Source organism: Saimiri boliviensis, chromosome 9 (genome assembly GCF_048565385.1).
Source record: "Saimiri boliviensis isolate mSaiBol1 chromosome 9, mSaiBol1.pri, whole genome shotgun sequence".
In the NCBI taxonomy this organism is placed as follows: domain Eukaryota; kingdom Metazoa; phylum Chordata; class Mammalia; order Primates; family Cebidae; genus Saimiri; species Saimiri boliviensis.
The window spans coordinates 120,619,144-120,638,068 of NC_133457.1; the positions used below are offsets into that span (position 1 = coordinate 120,619,144).

An 18,925-nucleotide genomic window follows, 5' to 3' on the forward strand; every position below is an offset into this window, starting at 1 on the left:
GAATCTTCAAAGTCAGAGCTAATGTACCTACTTGTAGGTTAGTTTTGAGTTTAAAGAAAACCTAAAATCCCTCCATGGGCTACAGAGGGTCTGGTTAAACGAATGTCAGTGTGCCGCCGACCTTCTGTATGTATTTGCAGTGGAACACCGTCATCTGGAAACTTTGAAAGCTGCTTAGGGCCTCTATTTATCTGTGTATACAGTGGAGCCACATCACATGTACAAATACCTTTTGTAAATCTCACTGTATACAACACGGGAAACCGCAACAAAGAGGGAGGGAGAAACCTTTTCAATCATTTGAATGTGGTCACCCAACAACCACTTCAGCCCACTCTTCCCGCCCCTGCCTCTCACCGTGCTGGCTAGACGCCAGCTGCATACCCTCACACCCCCCCTCCAAGCAAGGCTGGGACTTAAACACAGTTTAGCCCAAGAGACTTAAGGAGAAGTCTTCCTTAACCTTCTAGGAAACCAAGAGATAGGCAGGCAAGGAGAGCTCTTTGCACCGTTCCCCATCCTCCTGCCTTAAATGTGAGATTGCATGAGGATGAACTGGCTGGGGTGGCAGCAGCCATTTTGTAAGCATGAGGTAACAGGCATGAGGAATTTGAGGATGGCGGTGGGAGGCGGTGGGAAGCTCATGGATGCTTGGATGGAATCACTGAGCTGCCACCCCAAACTTGAACTCGCTTCCCTGAAGATTTGCTGTTAGGGGAGATGATGACTTGTTTTTGTGCTGAAGCCACCCTAGGCAGGTGTTCTGTGAACTGCAGCTGAACGAGTTCTAAATGAAACACCAATCCTCTCCATGGAAGCAGGTAGTGGCCGTTAGGACATGTACCTCTCATAGCATCTGCTGTCCTAGAGGGTGTTATCCGTCCTTGAGTGTAACACCGGGAGGATCCCTAAGTATCTCGTACCAAAACACTTTTCTCCTGGTGTTTGAAGGTAAGCATTTGGGTATAGGAGAGGTCCAACACTGAAGCTGATTATTTCATCCCATGCGCAGCGGAAGAAGCCTCGAGCTGCTGCAACACTGGAAGAGAGACTGGGAGAAGGACTCAGCCACGCGGACACACGCATAACCAGGCAGCTTCCCATGGGAATTCAAGGGGAATTCCCACTCTGCCCAATGTCTCTCCTTCCTGCTGTCTTTAGCCTACCCTCGACACAGCGCTGACTGCATCACACTTTCAAATGCCCAGGATTCTTTTCAAAATCTATCATGGGAGTTGAGTAAATAACACATATATAATGTATGAAATGTGAAGGTACTTAGGGAAGTGTACAGTCTTGGATATGAGGGCTGGATTTGGTGACAAACTTCCAGGCATCTCCAGTGAATTGTGGCTGCTGAACTAAAACATCATCAGTCCATGGTCATGCTCCCCAATGACATCAGCCTACTGTCATGTTTCAGATAAGACAGGAAGAGGGTCTGCAGAGAGACTGGGCCCCCAAGGCAGCCAGGAGCAGCCCTGTTGACTGAGAGTTCCCTGCAGGAGAGGACTGAGCCCCGTCCTGCCACAATCTCATTTAATTCCAGCATCCTGAGCCTTGAGCCACCCATCATAGAGGGAAACTGAGGCCCAGAGCACTCTGATCCTTTCAGTAACTTGCCTGAGGACACACATCAGTGACCTGGACCCAAAGAGAGACAGATCTGCCATCCCCAAAGCTGGGAGAGTGATTTGTCTTCCCTGATCCCATTTCAAACACATAAAAATCAACGTGGAAATCATGCTATTTAATGGACAGCTGGCATGGGCAGGTCCTCTCTTAAAATGAAGAAATGGGCCAGTAGCTCACACCTATAATCCCAGCACTTTGGGAGGTGGAGACAGGAGGATTGCTTGAGCCCAGGAGTTCGAGACCAGCCCGGGCAACATGATGAAACCCAATTTCTACTATATACATACATACATATATACACACACACATACTCTCTATATATAGTACATGCATACATATATATGTATATAGTATATGTATACACATGTATGTATATATGTACTATATATACATATATAATATGTATTTATAAATACTATTCATATATATGTGTATATATATGTATAGTACTTACATATATGCGTATATATGTGTGTGTGTGTATGTGTTTATATATATACAAAAAAAATTAGCCAGGCGTAGTGATGCATGCCCATAGTCCCAGCTACTCAGGAGGCTTAGGTGGGAGGGTCACTTGAGCCCAGGCGGTGGAGGCTGCAGTGAGCCAGGATTGCACCACTGCACACCAGCCTGAGTGACAGAACAAGACCCTGACTCAAAAATAAAAAATAAAAAAAGGAGAAATTCATTTGTCCATATCAAAAAGTGGGGGAAACCCAGAAATGCCACCCCACTAAGCCTGACATGAATGGTATTCAGAGAAATAAAAGACAAATATACAACTTGACTGTGAAAACTTCATTTACATGCTTTTTCTTTGAGTAGGCCAGCCCACAGTCAACCGTCTAGACCCAGCAGGTCGCCTGTGCCCCTAGCTGGAAGGGGTGGGTAGACCTGGGTGTCTCCTTAAAACTCTGCACCAATAAACACAGATCTTAATCAGCAGGAGGCAGTTTTCTGTATAACGGGATTCGTGGTCATTCAGCCAGCTTCCTGTTTTGCCTGTGCCCAGTCGACACCAACAAGCTTGCCATTTCAGCTGGGGTAATATCGCAAAGGGAAGGCCAGCAGCCCCGATCCAAGTTCTGTGGAGACACGGCTGGGACCGCTGTGCCCACAGCCTGCTCTGGGTCCCCGTACAAACCAGCAGCACAGTCCACCCCGATGGGTAGGAGAGCAGCTGAGCTGAGGGCACCGACAGGTCCCATGCACGGTGGGTTCCCGATAGGCTGTGGTGTGGCCAATGACAGCATTGTCGCCTCCCGCCGGCATTCCCTGGCACCAGCTGCAGGCGGCCTGAGGTCAGCCCTCCTCTCATCTCCACGCATGGGATCTTTGCAGCAACCCAGGAGACAGGCACCCATATTAACCCCAGAGTAGAAAACGGGGGACCCAGGGTTTAACAACCTGCCGGAGTCAGGGAGGCGGGGGCGGGGTGGTAGGGACTCTGCAGTCTGATAATCTGATGCAGACCCAAACTCTTAACTACCATCTGAGACATTTTAGAATTTTTTTCAAAAACAGAACACAGGAGAAGGGGGTGCTGGGACCAAGCCAGTGCAGGAAAAGCCGCACTGTGTTCGACGTCGCCCTCGTGGGAACTCAGAGTACACATCTGATGTTAAAGAGGAGAGGGGTCTTCTGAGGGGACACCATTTAGCCCGGAGCTTCCACAGACTAGAGAAGCCCTGGTAAACACGGAGGAGGGCAGGGAGGGTGGCTGAGTCACTGCCTGCAGAAGGACAAAAGCACTTTGGGAGGCCGAGGCAGGCAGATCGCTTGAGGTCAAGACTTTGAGTCCAGCATGGCCAACATGCTGAAACCCTGTCTCTACTGAAAATACAAAAATTAGCTGGGCGCGATGACGCATGCCTGTAATCCCAGCTACTCAGGAGGCTGAGGCGGGAGAATCGCTTGAACCCAGAGGTCGCAGTGAACTGAGATTGTGCCACTGCACTGCAGCCTAGGTGACAGAGCGAGACTCTGTCCCAGAAAAACAAAGCAAGACAAAACAGAACTCAGGTTTTTTTACTTTTGGCACTTTCCCAGGTAGGGGACATAGCCCGTGGAAGGCAGGGGTCAACAAACTCCATGAAGAGCCAGATAGAAAGTATTGTACGCTTCGGCCAGCATCGTGTCCACGGAAACTGCTCAACCCTGACACAGTGGCAGGAAAGCAGTCAGAGAGGATGCGTAAGTGGATGGATGTGTTTCAATAAAACCTTATTTACAGACCTTGAAATTTGAATTTCATGTCATTTTAGTGTCATGAAATATGATTCTTGAGTATTTATCACCCTTTAAAAAAATATACCAGCCATTCTTAGCCCACAGGCTGTACAAAAAAAAGGCAGTGGGCTGGAGATGGCCCATGGGCTGGGGTCTGAAGAAAGCAGGTCCCCCTGCTCCAAGCAGCATTTAAGCTACAGGGAGACACGGGAAAACGTAGCTTCTGTGCTCACCCTCCCTCTCCCACCCGTGAGTAAATTACCTGCCAAGAGGGGAACAAGGTGAGAGAGAGATCTGCCCTATTCCTCCTGAGGACCCTCGGAAGAGAAAAATCAAAGAGGGGCCAGTCCTCAACGTATGTTGAATAAACTTAACACCATCGAGCAAAAGGTACAGTAAAGTATTTTGGTTCCAGGAGCTAATGCTTGCTCTTTAGAGACCTGTCCTCCGCGTCAGTTTCCAGGGTGTTTCAAAGCCAGGTAGAGCGGCATTCCCAGGAGAAGGCTCGACTTTTGATTGCAATCTGTGCTCCTTTAAGCCAGAAAATAATCCGTCCATCTAGAAATGCTGTTTTTCTCACTCACCACTGTGTGCCAACGGGTTTGAGGCTGAGGCTCCCAGATGAATTCCCAAGGTTGAGCCAAGTCATTCTACCCCAGTGGTTCTCAACTGGGGGCAACTTTGCCCCCCAGGGTACAGCTAGCAATGTCTGGAGATACAGTTGGTTGTCAGATCCTGGGGGAAGGGCTGGGAATGCTGCTGAACATCCTGTAACACACAGGGCAGCTCCCAGCACAGAACTATCTGGCTAAACACAGGTAGTGCCCAGGCTGAGGATGTGTGCACTAAATATACTAAAAAGCACCCTTCCAAGCTCCAGAGAGGCAGAGATTTCTGGATTCCCCACCCCCTTCCATCTCCCCTTCCTGCCAGTATATTAAGATAATTAGGAGCTCAGGGTCTGAGTAGGCATAAGGCAAGTAGCTTCATTTATTGTTTCCTCCTAAAGGAAATGACCAACCAGTGCCTCCATCCCATAAACATTTACTAGCCTGGAAGGTTCCAAGGCCCTGATGCCATTTTTAAGGGCTTCTCTCTCAACAAATGTTAGGTCAAGTCAGTCAAAACCAGAAACTTGAGAAGGGGGAAGATTGGAGAATGGAGTAGGAGGCATTTTACAAAATTCAGGACCAAGAAAAAAATTGTAAGATCTTCTAGACCTCCTCCCACCGCACCCCTCTTTCTTGACCATAAACAAACAGCTGCTTTCTATCGGGCACCTTGTGAATGAGGAAGAGAGTTTTAAGGTTCTCAGGGCACTGTCCTGTGGGTTTTTCTTTTACTCGCTGAGTCCCTGTTGTGTTAATGGGTCTGTAAATGGATTCGTTACTGGCCTTTGGGCTGCCGTACTGAACAGGCTGTGGACCTGGCACTCCTGCCCCAGCCTTGGGAATGGTAGGACCACCACGAAGAGCAGCTGGTGGCTGAGCTCGTGGACATCCATGCACCCCTAACAGAGAAGGATGAGGGGTAGCATCATGGTTGCTTCCTTTTCAAAACAACAACAACAACAACAACAAAAAACCTCTTTACTTTAGAAGAACTTTCTAAGAACACTGCAAAGCTAGCACAGAGAGTTCTTGAGGACCCTTCGCCCAGTGTTCCAAGGGTGAACATCTTCCGCAACCACAGGACATTTGACAAAACCGAGACATTCGCATTGCTGCGTTACTATCAGCTTGACTCCAGATTTGTTTCAGATTGTACCAGTGTTTCCATGGATATCCTTGTTCTGGTCTAAGACCCAATCCAAGATGTCACATTGGACTCCTCCTCGTTTTTGTTTTTTGAGACAGAGCTTCTCTGTTGCCCAGGCTGGAGTACAATGGTGTGACTTCAGCTCACCGCAACCTCCACCTCCTAGGTGCAAGCAATTCTCCTGCTTCAGCCTTCCGAGTAGCTGGGATTACAGGCACCCACCACCACCCCCAACACATTTTTGTATTTTTAGTAGAGATGGGGTTTCGCCATGTTGGCCAGGCTGGTCTCAAACTCCTGAGGTGATCCACCCGCGGCCACCCAAAGTGCTGGGATTATAAGCATGAGCCACCATGCCTGGAGTCTTTTGGTTTCCTCTTATTAAAAGAAAGAAAATTTGACAGAAATAGGCGAGACTTATTTGAAACTCTCCCTAAAATTATCCTTTCCCTCCTCCCCAGAGGCAGCTGTCACCCCGAAGGTACGGGGTCCTTCCTACCCATGTGTTCATGGTATTACTGTGATGCGTATGAACCCACAAACAATAAATTTATCATATGAGTTGGTGCCCTTGTGTGGAGAGTTGTTGGGGTGCCTACGTGTGTAATTGACAAATGGTCACACCCTGAACACCCTCGGCTACTTGCCTTCTCCTTCTGACATTGTTTCCAGCCTACACTGATACAGTAACAAAAGGAAGCCGGTGGCTGGACTGCCTCTGCTACACATGCCTCCGAGATCCAGCCCAGCTGATGTCCCCAGGCCCCTGTTCACATACATTTTGATTTATGGCACTTGACAGTATTACAGACCATACACAAAGGTATTCCGGGACATACCGAAAAGGCTGTTTCTATGGTCTTTTCTATACAGCATCTTGAGGAATTGCTATTAAAATAACAATCTCTGGCTGGCTCTGGAACTTCCCCATGGAGGGGGTATGGGGTACATGTAAGGACCCCTGCCCACAGGCACGAAGGGCCCTTTGCCCTGACAGTTATTTTTAAACAGTAAAGACCGAAGAGAAGGGGGGCATCACACGCAGGGCAGATCATAGAAGGGAAAGGTGTGCGCCTGCTTATCTCTATCTCACTCATCAGAACGCAGGATCAGAGTCAAGGCCATGGGCTTGCTTCTGTTTTAAGGGTCTCAACACCATCTCTTCCGTGCTCCCTCCTTCCTATTCAAATACCTCACAGGTCCAGGAGGGGCAAGAGCTGGACACACACATCAAACCCATCTTCCTAGATGCGCATCTTTGAGCCCCTTCAGCATTCTCCTCCCTAAAATGCAAACGACACTGCTTACCTTGCCGAATGCTGACAGAGCTGCGGGAAGGCCCCATAAAGATGGCTACTTGGAATCCACTGCTGCTACAGAAAGATCTCAACCCTCTGCTTTAGATCTCTATGATCCCTTTCAGTGATGTATTTAGATGATGAAGGGGTCTCCGAATTTAATTTCTAGATTCAGCCAGGCGAGATCCTGGCTGCGCTAAGAAATGTCTCTAAGGGGCCAGGCAGGTGGATTACTTGAGGTCAGGAGTTCGAGACGAGCCTGGCCAACAGTGTGAAACCCTGCCTCTATTAAAAATACAAAAATTAGCCAGGCCTGGTGGTGGGAGCCTGTATTCCCAGCTACTCAGGAGGCTGAAACACAAGAATCGCATGAACCTGGGAGGCGGAGGTTGCAGCGAGCAGAAATCATGCCACTGCACTCCAGCCTGAGGGACAGAGTAAGATGCTGTCAAAAGAAAGAGAAAGGAAGGGAGGGAGGGAGGCAGGGAGGGAGGGAGGCAGGGAGGGAGGGAGGAAAGGAGGGAGTTTCTAAGGCCCAGGAGGTAAAGCAAGCAGCTCTTCCACTGTGGACAAGGTTTCATGGCCAAGTGATAACCTGCACCTTCCAGGGAAACACCAGCAGTCACCTCATTAGCCAGGAGCACAGTAACGCTCCTTAATTCTCTTGGTAGTAAACTGGACTAAAGCTGAGGCTTGCCTTTGCTGAAAGACAAGTCATAAACAGGGACATCATTTTACAAGTGGGAACGGAAAGAGATGTTATTCTTGTTGAACCAATTGAGCACTTCAGTGAGATGGGAGCTTCCAGAACCTCGGTCTCCAAAATGGAGTGCAAGCCCTGGGGAGAATGCAAAAAGAACCGATTGGGAGGCAGGGAAAGACAGATCATAATTATAACGGTTAAGGAAATTCCAACTGGCAATCCTGGGAGTGCACTAGCTGAGCTTCAACAAAAATATCTGCATAATTGACAGATGGGACTGCAAAGTGAAGATCTGGTTTCAGCAATGCACTCACTGCACAGCTTGCTCCTCGCATTTCTGTCTTTGAATCTTGTGAGAGATGCTTCAGCCACGACAGCGCGGTGTCACGTGTGCCACCTCCCAGCCACTCTCTGGCGCTTTGCCTTTCTGGGCCAGCGGTGGCATCATCGTCTCCTGCCCACCTTGGGTCAAGCTTGCCCACGTGGCTCACTTTGACCAATGAAATGTGAGCAGAAGCTCTTGCAGGTAGAAGAGTAAATTTGGGGGTATATACCCTAAATAGAAATAAGTTCTCTAACTACTGCAGGATAGTTAGGATAGTTTGCACTTCATTAAACATGGACAAAAATAGAAATTTCTGAAGTTAGAAAGGCACTTCCAGCTAGAAATGTTAAAAGCCAGTGCATGGTTCACATTGACTTTCCTTCTGGAACCTTCTTCATGACATTCTGAGGACCCAAGCCTCCCCCAGGGACCCCACTGCCACCAATGTGCCGAACTCCACGCCCCCACCCTGAACCCACGATAGAGCTAAAACTTGATACAAATGGAAAACAAACTTCTGGGATTTCTAACCCACCAAGATTGTGAGTTTTTTCACACGTAGTAACTTCAGGTATACTGACCAGATGAAGGGCCATCAAAATTTGGGACCAGACCTTTAGATCAGTGATCTCGAACTGTTAAATCATGATTTTGAAAACATCAGTGAACAGTTCATTGCACTACCAATTTTAGTGAGAGCATAATTAAATGTGTATTGTTAATTAAAATTGTCTTTTAGTGGTCTCAACACCATCTCCTCCATTTTTATTTTAATTAAAATTAAAATGATTCATTGATTAAAATTTGCATTAACAAACACCAAAATTTTGTATTGCTTTGAGCTTTAGTGTCTCCTATTTAAATTTCTATTTTCGTCCATGTTTTATGAAGTACAAGCTATCCTAACTATCCCGTGGTGGTTATACAACTCATTACTAATAAGTAATACTAACTCATTACTAAGGAATTTAGGGTATGTACCCGAAAATTTAGTAGTGGGAATTTGAGATCAAATGCATTTAGAAGAGACTGTTTAGAATCTCTTCAAGCCGTTCGTGCACAGAAACAGCCAATATCTGAGCACCTTCTACACCACGAGAATTCTGCAAGGCCGTGCATGGGCAGGAGAATTAGGCTGTCTGAAAAAAAAAAAAAAAAAAACATCAGAATCAGTGCCCTTTATTGAAGGCCAAAATGCAAGCCACAGAAAAACTCGCCTGCCTTTGCGTGTGCGTGAATTTGCCAGGCGGATGAACGCTTGGCCATTATATGCCAACTGTCACGCTAAAAGCTTAGCTTTTTTTTTGGTCTTTTTTTCTTTTTGTTCATGTAGTCCAAACTACATGCAAGCAGAAGAGAGGCTGGAAGCACAAGACGGGGCAGGCCTAAACGCAATGCTTAGAAACACGAAAGTCCTCGATTTTGGAAACAGTGCAAGTTTTTATTCTTGGCCAAATTTAATTAAGCCAGGCAACAAAAGATTGAAACTTGAAAGCTACTCCAGGGAGATAAAGATGTGATAGAACACGTGACCCCAGAGATGCAGAGAAACCTAATACAAGGCAAGTCGGAGTTTTCAAGCAGTGTAGAAAGAGTTGAAAGGAACTTCTCACAAAACTATGGGAAGTCTTGAGTGAGAAAGGCCCGCCTCGGCATCTGGCCCTGGAGACATTCTCTTTCGTCCTCTGGTCTCCAGAGACTTCTAAACACGCTGAGTCCACACAGGGCTTTGTTGTTGCAGCCTCACCCCAGCTGCGGGAACCCTGGGCAGCCTTGCACCTGCTCTAATAAAAAGTGGGGAAAGTTGTGCAGTTCTGTTAATGAATGCTTTGGGCTTGCCATTCCCTTGAAGGGAAAGACAATTTGTACTCTGACCGTCTTCCAGAAAGGAGTGGGAAGAAATACCTCAAAAATGCAATTTTTTCAATTAAACATTTTATTTTGAAATCGATTTTTTTTTAAAATAGAGTCTCGCTATGTCACCCAGGCTGGAGTGCAGTGGCGTGATCTCAGCTCACTGCAACCTCCATGTCCTGGGTTCAAGCAATTCTCCTGTCTCAGCCTCCTGAGTAGCTGGGACTACAGACATATGCCACTACATCTGACTAATTTTTTTTTTTTTTCGTATTTTACTAGAGATGGGATTTTACCATGCTGTCTGGGCTGGTCACAAACTCCTGAGCTCAGGCCATCCACCTGCCTCAGCCTGCCAAAGTGCTAGGATTACAGGCGTGAGCCACTGCACCTGGCCTTAAAATCAATTTTTGATTCAAAGTTGCAAAGGTACTACAGAGAGTTCCAGCAAACCCTTTCACTGAGTTTCAGTTTCCCAAGTAGTAAAATCATTAAATAACCATAGATGCTATAATTGGGAGAAAGATTCAGCATTAGACTATTCATCCTCAAATAAGTTTGGTGCATTCATTCAAATTTCAGTGGTCTCTGAAAGAGGAGGGCACACCATATTCATAACTTCGGGAACCATTTTCTTGACATTCAAAATAACATGGGTGGTTTCATCTCAGTATTTTAAGATTAAGTACTTAAAAACTGAAATTTGTACTAATATACCGACGTATATCTTCATCTGGCCCACACAGTAACAACAAGGGTTACCATTTATTGTACACCTACTATACCTACTAGGTGACAGCCTCTGCACATGGGTGATGTGGTTTCTATTTCTTTAGACTCTGTTGAGGAAGAGATTCTATTGTAGCCTTTACAAAATGAGAACACAAATGCAGAGATGTGAGGTAACTCGCCCAAGGTCACACAGCTAATATGCAGTCACAGTGGAAACAGACACATGGGTTTAGGCTGGGTCTAAAGAAAATCACTGTGGATGCCGTTCCAATCTCCCTTGCCAAGTCACACCCACTGCTGTCACTGAGAACTTCCGTTACACGGCAGTGAAGCCCCCAACCCCCCACTCCATATATCACCCAGAATTAGCTGCAAAGTGTCAGGAGACTTGGCCAGGCAACCCCAAGCATCAGCGAGGGCTGGAAGCCTTCACTGTGAAGCCCTTTATAGAAAGCCGCGGTTGGCAGCCCCCGCTCCTGCCTGGGAACAAATTAACATTGGCATTCCAAACACAGGAAAGGAAGGAAATTGGAAACACAGTTTATACTTGGCCAGCCCTTTGAAATACTGTACCATGCTACCAACATCAATTAATGAAAAGCAGGGTTGTGTGAGAGGCTCTGGTTTGGAAATGCATTAACACACGTTCAACATGTTTGCACAGGAACCGGATTATAAGCACCCTGGCTCCAAAACAATAAAGCAATTACCCTAAAGCTGGTGCTCTCCGAGTTGTCATTAATTCAATCCACTCCACGCGGATCAGCACAGGCTTTGCGCGGCTCCCCACAACGCCTCCCGACACAGATGTTGAAAGGGCGGCACTGCACATGGCCACCCCGAGTTTCCCGTAAGTAAGTGTCAAACTTCATGCACTTGCATATCCCCCCAAATCATAAACACTGTACTTTGGAGAGGAAACGATACGCAGCAGCAGCCCTGGTATTCCCTGGCATTGTCATTTCAGTTTGGGTTTGAACAGGTTTTTGCCGGGAAACTTAAATGAACTATCTGTTCCATATTATGAAATACCAACTCAGATTTTTTGTCAAAAATTATTTGTCAGATGCCATTTGCTGCAAAATCCGGAATTCACTCCCAGCTTTAACACACGGCTAATACCAAATGGCTTGCATAATAGCTGTGGTCGTACATGGGATCATTTGCAGTGAACAAACCCCCCTTCCTCTATAAACTGTTTCAGGGATTGGAAAGAAAAGCATGAGAAGCTCTGGAATAAATAAAGCACTGTGCCTTGAGCTGCCCAGTACAAAGGACCCTTGCACGCTGGGGGAGCAAGTTCCCACTTCACAAGTTGGTAAGAATGCTTCTGAGAAAGGATTTTAGATGATGTGGGTAAATGTCAGCATTTCTGACCTGCAATAGAAAGAATCAGCTCACTTCTTGAAGGACCAGCATCCCCAGGCGCTGCCTCTGGCACATGCCCACCTGCACCTGGAATCCAGGGTTCAAGCAGCAGACATTACGGGTGTCTCCTCCCTGCTCCTGGTGATGTCACCTCCTCAGCTCCACTCCACGTTGATCTGGGTTCCATCAAGTTGGAGCAATTTGAGTGTGTAAAGCCAAATGTGTTATCATTTTCACCACCAATTAACAGTTTCTATGTAAATATTGGTATTTCCTCACCCCATGAAGGCGAGAGGAGGCAAAATGGCACCGGCACATTTGATTTAAACTAATTAAAAGCAGAGGGTTGTGCAATTCAATATATTGATTTTACCAGTGGGACTTAAATCTTGTATAATAAGTGTACACAGCTGCAGTGCTCACCCACCACTGTGCTGTAAAGGCTAATCTGCACAATCCTCTGACAATATCATGACAGGTCCCACACATCCCTGCCTGTGCCCTAACCCCAGTGACAGCGCCAGAGTGCATTAAGGCGAAGCCTTGCAGCAGCATGCCAAGAAACCAGTGTGCTGACAGACCCCCAGCTAGGACTGAAGAGTCAGCGTGAAAGAATGAATGTGGCCAGAAGCTTGGTGCAAAGGGCTCCCCATTCAAAATATTCAGCCGGTTACACGGATGGGCAGGCGAGGAAGGGTGGAGACGGGCGAGACTTAGGACACGCTGATTCTTGCAATGGGCCAAATATGACCTTACCGAATAGGGAGGAGATATTAAAGCGATAGGAGTGATCAATCAACTTAGATGGGACTCTCCCTGGAATGAAGTCATCACTTGTCTCCCAGTTCAGTGGACATGTGATATTCGCTCACATCACAGGCATTCCGGTGGTCAAGGGATCGTGCACCAGCTGTGTTTATCTCGGCAAAGGCTTGATAGCCTACTATGCCGTGGTAAAGCCCCAAACTGTAGCTTGAGAGGGCTGCATCTCAAAAGTGGTTTCTTTTCTCTGCGCATTTAGAGAATCATCCCCCTTCCTGCCCTGAAACTGATTTGCAACTGGGCCATGTCTCTTACCCCTTCCATGGGGACTGCTCCACCACTGAATGACAACCCCGGAACAAACCCCAAAAACAGCCACCCAAGCTGGCATCGAGGGCTCAGCCTTACCCTGCCTTGATTTCAGAAGGAAAACACATAGAAGATCAAACAAGTTCAAAGCCGGGTCACATCCATGCTTGGGAAAAGTGGAGGAAAATCTTTGATTTATATAAGCAGGAAAATGAGGTTTAGAAGAAGTGATTTTGAAAGGGTTACGAAAAACACAGCTGTTGGTGCACTCCTATAGCGAAGGCGCTCTGCAGAAAGAAAGAAAGAAGGGGGAGAGCTGTGTGACATCTATATTAACCTCTGGCTGCTCACCAGTGAGGGCCGGGGCTCCAAGTGCTGGAATGTGGAACAACCCCTTCCAAATTTTAACACAAGCCAGGTTACAGCTGCAAATGCCTGCAGTCCACGCTCCCCTTTGCGAAGCACTCCCTGAAGGAAATTTTAAAACTGTAACAGAATCTTTTTCTAATACTCTACAGTGGTAGAGCCTGCTCTTGAGGGGCAATGGGAGAGGTCTTAATGCCAAACACTTGTCGACAAAAAGGACAGCCAGATGGCATAAAACAAAAATCCACTGCACGGCCCTCTCCCTGCTCTTCAGCTTCATTAACAAAAGCCACTGTTACATGCTGACTCCAACAATGATAGGTTTCCAACTTTCTCTTTTTTTAAATTTAGCATCAAAGATTCAACAAATTTCATGCCTTCATTACCTGGACCAGAGATACACATGATGACTTCCACTCCCCGACTGCCAGCCGGCTACTTTAGAAGATTTCTAGCAGAGCTTCCCAAAGAAAGAATGGCGACGGGCTATGGCTAGACTCAGTCTGCAGAATCGCCATGGCCTGGGGATTATTTAAGAGAGGGTCACTGTTTTGAATTCCAAAATTAAGTCTACACAGAGGAATCGGGTTTGTTAATCCAAACCAGTTTACAAATGTTGCCATTGAACTTAAGGGGCCCAGGTTGGGAAGATGGGAGTCTCACTAGGCCGCTCAGCTCACGTTGCACGGGGCTTCACGGCACAGGCTGGGCTTTGTCACACGGTGAAGCCTTTGGTCCTCATTCCCACCACCTGGTTTTGTCGTAAATTCCCCTCTAGCTTCCCCTCTAGTTTAGATCCCGCTCAGCCTGGCAAAAAACTTGAATTCCAAGAACGACTTATAGGAACAAAAACCAGTTTGGCGGCAGACAGAAGGAAGCATAAACGCACCAGGTCTGCAAAAGCCTTCAGAATTCAGGCAGGGGTCCCCCGTGCTCATAGGCCCGCCTCCCTGCAAGACAGCAGAGGTATGCAGTGCAGGGGGAAGGGGCAGCAAAGGCTGCCAAGATCCTCACCCACGCCCCCCCATCCCACCATAATAATAAGTAATAGCTTGATATGTGCAAGCGACATTTTCTCACTCTATGTAAAGTGTGAGAATAAACTTGCCTTTAGAAAACTTCAAATACTACAAATCAACGTGATTGTAATCCAAGGAAAAACAGTATAGCAGTGTTCCTTCTGAGCAAACTCAGCATCCAGACAAGTCTCCTACACCTCCCCCACCCCTCTCCAACCCTACTGCCACCCCTAAGTCCCTCCTATGGAGAAATTCCAAGCTACAACACAACAGAAGGGACAGGCAATTTATTCCTGTGTGGCTGCTTAGCAGAACTTAAAGGCCAACATTAGAAGCATCTACAGGAAGTGGCTCACCAACTGTGGTCCAGGTCTTCACCTAACTAATGACCTCGAGTTTAGGGACAGAGAGAAAAAGAAAACAAGGTCAATACGCTCTGTTAAAAGCCACTCTGCCATCTAATTTGGAGTGATGTTCCAGAAAGCTAGACCTGAGAAAGTCAGGGTCCCACAAAGCCCAAAGCCAGCCTGACTGATTAAGAGGCTCAGACAAGCCGGTCTTTGTCCTTTCAAGATGAAAGAAATGGATTGAAAGGTGTGTGTACAGCCAGAGGAGGAAAACCACCCAGCTGTGGCCTCCGCAAACAAGTCCCAGCTTGCTCCTGCCGCCATGGGGGGAGCAAATAGCCCACACCAGAGTTCCCAGAGGCACACTTCGAGCAACCTGGGCTTTCTCTGGGGGAGAGGGAGCCCCTGGGTCTAGGCACACTGGTGGCCCATAGCAATGGGGCGGGGCAGGGGGGCCAGGGGATTGCTCTCATTTGCAGGGCCTTCTACAGAAGCCAGAGATTACAAATACCTTCTTAATGACCCCAGCCAAGCGCTGAAGGCAGCTGCTGGGACCTGCACATTCAGTGGGAGTACGGGGTACCCAACAGAACAGAAGATGCCATAAATCCCCCACCAAAGAAAGGGCCCTGGCTAACCCCAGGCTTCAGGAGGGCGACAGAGCTCTGCATTTATTATTTATGTGTATGTATTTGGAATTTTCCTTAAGTTTTTGGTATAAGTAATACATACACACTGTTTTTAAAAAAAAATCAAAGAAGTGCAGACAATGAAAAATCAGAGCCCAGCTCCCACTGTCTAAGCCCCAGCTATGCCCCCGCCTCTCTACCTCTCCAGTAAAATCTCCCATTCCCGGTGTCTTCCTCCAGGAGGACACGATGATATATAGACACACATGCAGCCCCCTCATCTGCACCTTGCTGCTTTCCACCTCATACATCTTGGAGATTGCTCTAAATCAGGTCATATGTTGCTGCTTCCCTCTTAACTGGCTGCTTAGTAGAATTTAAACTTTCTTGAAGGTGTTCTGGCATCTAAAGCTCCCACCCCTCGCTCGCTGAAGCTTGGGTCACTGGTTGAATTTGGGCATTATTAAATACAGACAATGGCCTCCTGGGAACTCCAGGGACCTTATCAGGAGGGGGAAGCTTGAAGGCGGATCAGCATTTCCCCAAGCCCCCAGTCCACGCCCCAAGTGCCCAGCGTGGGGCTTCAGTATCATTATTTCCATTATTCCAGTATCATTATTTCCCACAGGGCCCGTGGGCGTGAGTTTGCTGTCTTGACTTGGTTCGGGTTTTCGCAGCAAGTTACACAAGTAGAATGAAAGCGGCTCAGGAAACAGCGCTATCGGGGCGTGTTATCTCGGAAACCAAATATTTGATCATCAGTCCCGCAGCGCGCTGCCAGGGGTTAGTTTGAGCAAGTCTGGAGAACGTGCGCGCACAGATGGAGGGGGAGCTCTCAGGCCCTCGCCACAGCCCTAGCCTCGCGTCCCCGGGGTCGTCGCAGCTTCAGTCGGAAACCGGGACCCCCAGCCGCCCCCGCGGCGTCTGCTGAGAGATCCCGCGCCACCCAATCTCCAAAACCTGTGGTTTGAGCGCCACACGTGATAAATTCTGAAAATGGATTCTGCCGGCCCGGGACCTATTATTAAATTATCTAAAATAGAAAACTAGGGGCGGTGGCTCACGCCTGTAATCCCAGCACTTTGGGAGGTCGGGGGTTCGAGACCAGCCTGACCAACATGGTGAAACCCCGTCTCCACTAAAAATACAAAATCAGCCGGGCGTGTTGGCCCATGCCTGTCGGGAGGCTGAGGCAGGAGAATCGCTTGAACCCGAGAGGCGGAGGTTACACTGAGCCGAGATCGCACCATTGCACTCCAGCCTGGGCAACAAGAGCGAAACTCCGTCTCAAAAAAAAAGAAAAGAAAACTAGCAATGGCAGCGTTTCTTCCCCAGCTTCAGCCGAGAGAGAACAGGGCGTCCGGCGGCCGGGAGAGGGGCCCCAAGGCGCTCGGAGCGCGCGGCACGCTAAGGCTGGTGCACCGCGAGGGGACAGGTAGGGCTTGTCTGGGGAAGGAAGTGCGACGCCCGCGATGCCAGGGCCAGGCAGGGCTGAGGGGGGCCCAGGAAGGGCGGGAAGGCAGTCTCGCCGGGAAGGGCCCTTTACATTCAGGTAGCGCGGGCTGCGCCGGCCCGGGACAGCTCACATGACCGAGCCAGGCGCTTTGAAATGAGCCGCGGCCCGGCAGGCGCCTGGAGCCCCAGAGATGCGGCCAGGGGCGTAATGGTGGGGGTTTCACAGGGTCCCTCCTTCCCAGTAACCCCCAAAGGCCCGCAGAGCCCAGCGCTCCCGACCTGGGAGCGCACACAGCTTGGGAGCCGTAGGGCGGTGGGTGGGAGATTCTCGGGCCGGCACTGCGATTTCAGCCAAGAGCAGAAAGCTGGGCGGGCTGTATGGAAGAAGCAGCTCCCTCCCTCCCGGTCTCAAAGTGACCCGAACAGAGACGCGTACCCGCGCCTGCCTTACTCACCGAGGTTGACGAAGCTCATGACCATGTCGGCGTCGGTGAGGAAGTGGCTATCTTGCAGGCTGGCCAGAGGGGGGCCCTGGGTGCTGAAGACGGCCTTGTAGGGGTAGGAGAAGCCCTGGCCCGGCCCGCTGCCCTCCTCCACCGCCATGGCGTTGTACAGGTCCAGCATGAACATGGGCGCCGAGTTGTGCTTGCCCTGGAGGTGCGGGCGCGGGCGGTGGGGCAAGCCCAGGATGGAGAGGATCTCGCGCTGCATCTCCCGCCGCTCTTGGCTGCGGAGGCGCCGGTGGATGAAGCTCGAGTGCACCTCGTTGTCCAGGCTGAAGTCGGCCAGGGCGGAGCGCAGCAGGAACAGGGGTGCCCAGAGCGCCACGAAGCTGTGCGGCGCCGCGGCGCGCAGCGAGCGCACGTGCATCGCGCCGGCTCTACGCGCGACCCGGGCTCCGGGCTCTGGGCCCGCACCGCCCCAGGTGGCAGAGGGGGCAGGCGGCCGTCCGCCCCGCTCGGTCACTTGCAGCAGTGCCCCGCTGCGCCCGCGCCAGACATGGCCCCTCCCCGGCCGGCCGCGCTCTGCCGGGACCCCCGCCCCCCGCTCGATGCTGGCCCCGGGCCCCTCGTCCCGCACTCGCCCAGGCGCACCGCAGGGCTTGGAAAGCAGCCCCGGCGAGCGAGGAGGCGAGTGAGGAGGCGGGCGCGGGTGGGAGGAGCAGCCAGCAAACCTACGAGTCCAGAGAGTGAGCGCCGGGGAGGCAGCAAGGAGGCGGGCGGGCGGGCGAGCGCTCCTTCTTCCCGCTCCTCTCGCGCTCCCGCCCTCGGGCGGCGGCGACCCACCCTCTTCTAACCTCTGGCACGGAGAGCAGGGTCCCCAGGACACTATCCCAAGCCCTGGGCGCCCTGGATCGCACGAGAGGCCGCCTCGGGAGCCCCAGAGTGGTACGCGCTGGGGCCTGGGCGGAGGAGGAGGAGGAGGAGGAGGAGGACGGGCTTCCAGGGGCCCCTCCCGCGCCGGCGGCCTCCCACCTGCCCTCGGCCCCGCCCTCCCTCCAGCTGTGCCCAATGGGTTCATTCATTCCCTCTAGAGCGCTTGACAAATGTTTACCGACTGCCCACGGGGTGCCCAGAGCCTGGCGGGACTTTGCTGGGTTGCGGCGGGAGGAATCCGAGCCGGCCCTGCCCTCTTGGCACTCGCGGTCCGCACCAGGAAGGCGGCTGGAGCTGGACTGGGGGCTGCGGACCGCGATGGGAAAAGTTGGGGGAGCCCGGAGGTGGCGCAGAAATAGAAGGCTTCCTGGAAGCGGTGACCCTTGAGCCGGTCTTACCCCTCTGTCCCGGTCTCCTTTTAAGCCGAGCACCGTGGCCCCTCCGCGCCTTCCCGAGCCAGTTGCCAGCTAGTCTCTGCGCTCGCCAATTCTTGGGCCTGGACCTCTCCCCGATTACCACCCCGCGCCCCGCAGCGGGCGCCGCTTGCTCCTCCCAGAGACCTCCAAGACCTGCCAAGCTCGGGTCGCTTCCTCGCCTCACCCCACGCACATCTGAGTTATTTCCTGTCCTTTCTCTTGCTGTCTGGAATTACTGTTTGAGTTACCCTGTGCCTTCTTTATTGCCTTCTCACGCGCACTAGACACCCAGTGCCCTGGGGTCGGGCTCTTGTACCGAAGTGCCTTGAACCCTGAGCGGCGCA

The 18,925-nt window shown here is 50.2% G+C and overlaps 1 protein-coding gene across 2 annotated transcripts in view; it reads right to left on the bottom strand.

Moving 5' to 3' along the window:
• BMP7 (bone morphogenetic protein 7) overlaps positions 1–18,188 on the bottom strand; it is a 95,807-nt gene extending 77,619 nt beyond the window's left edge. For both annotated transcript variants that reach the window (XM_074406693.1, XM_003932614.4), the window contains exon 1: positions 17,245–18,188. In XM_074406693.1, coding sequence (XP_074262794.1) covers positions 17,245–17,659 — 415 coding nt within the window. In that variant the 5' untranslated portion in view covers positions 17,660–18,188. The remainder of the gene's footprint in view (positions 1–17,244) is intronic.
• Positions 18,189–18,925: the final 737 nt, after the last annotated feature.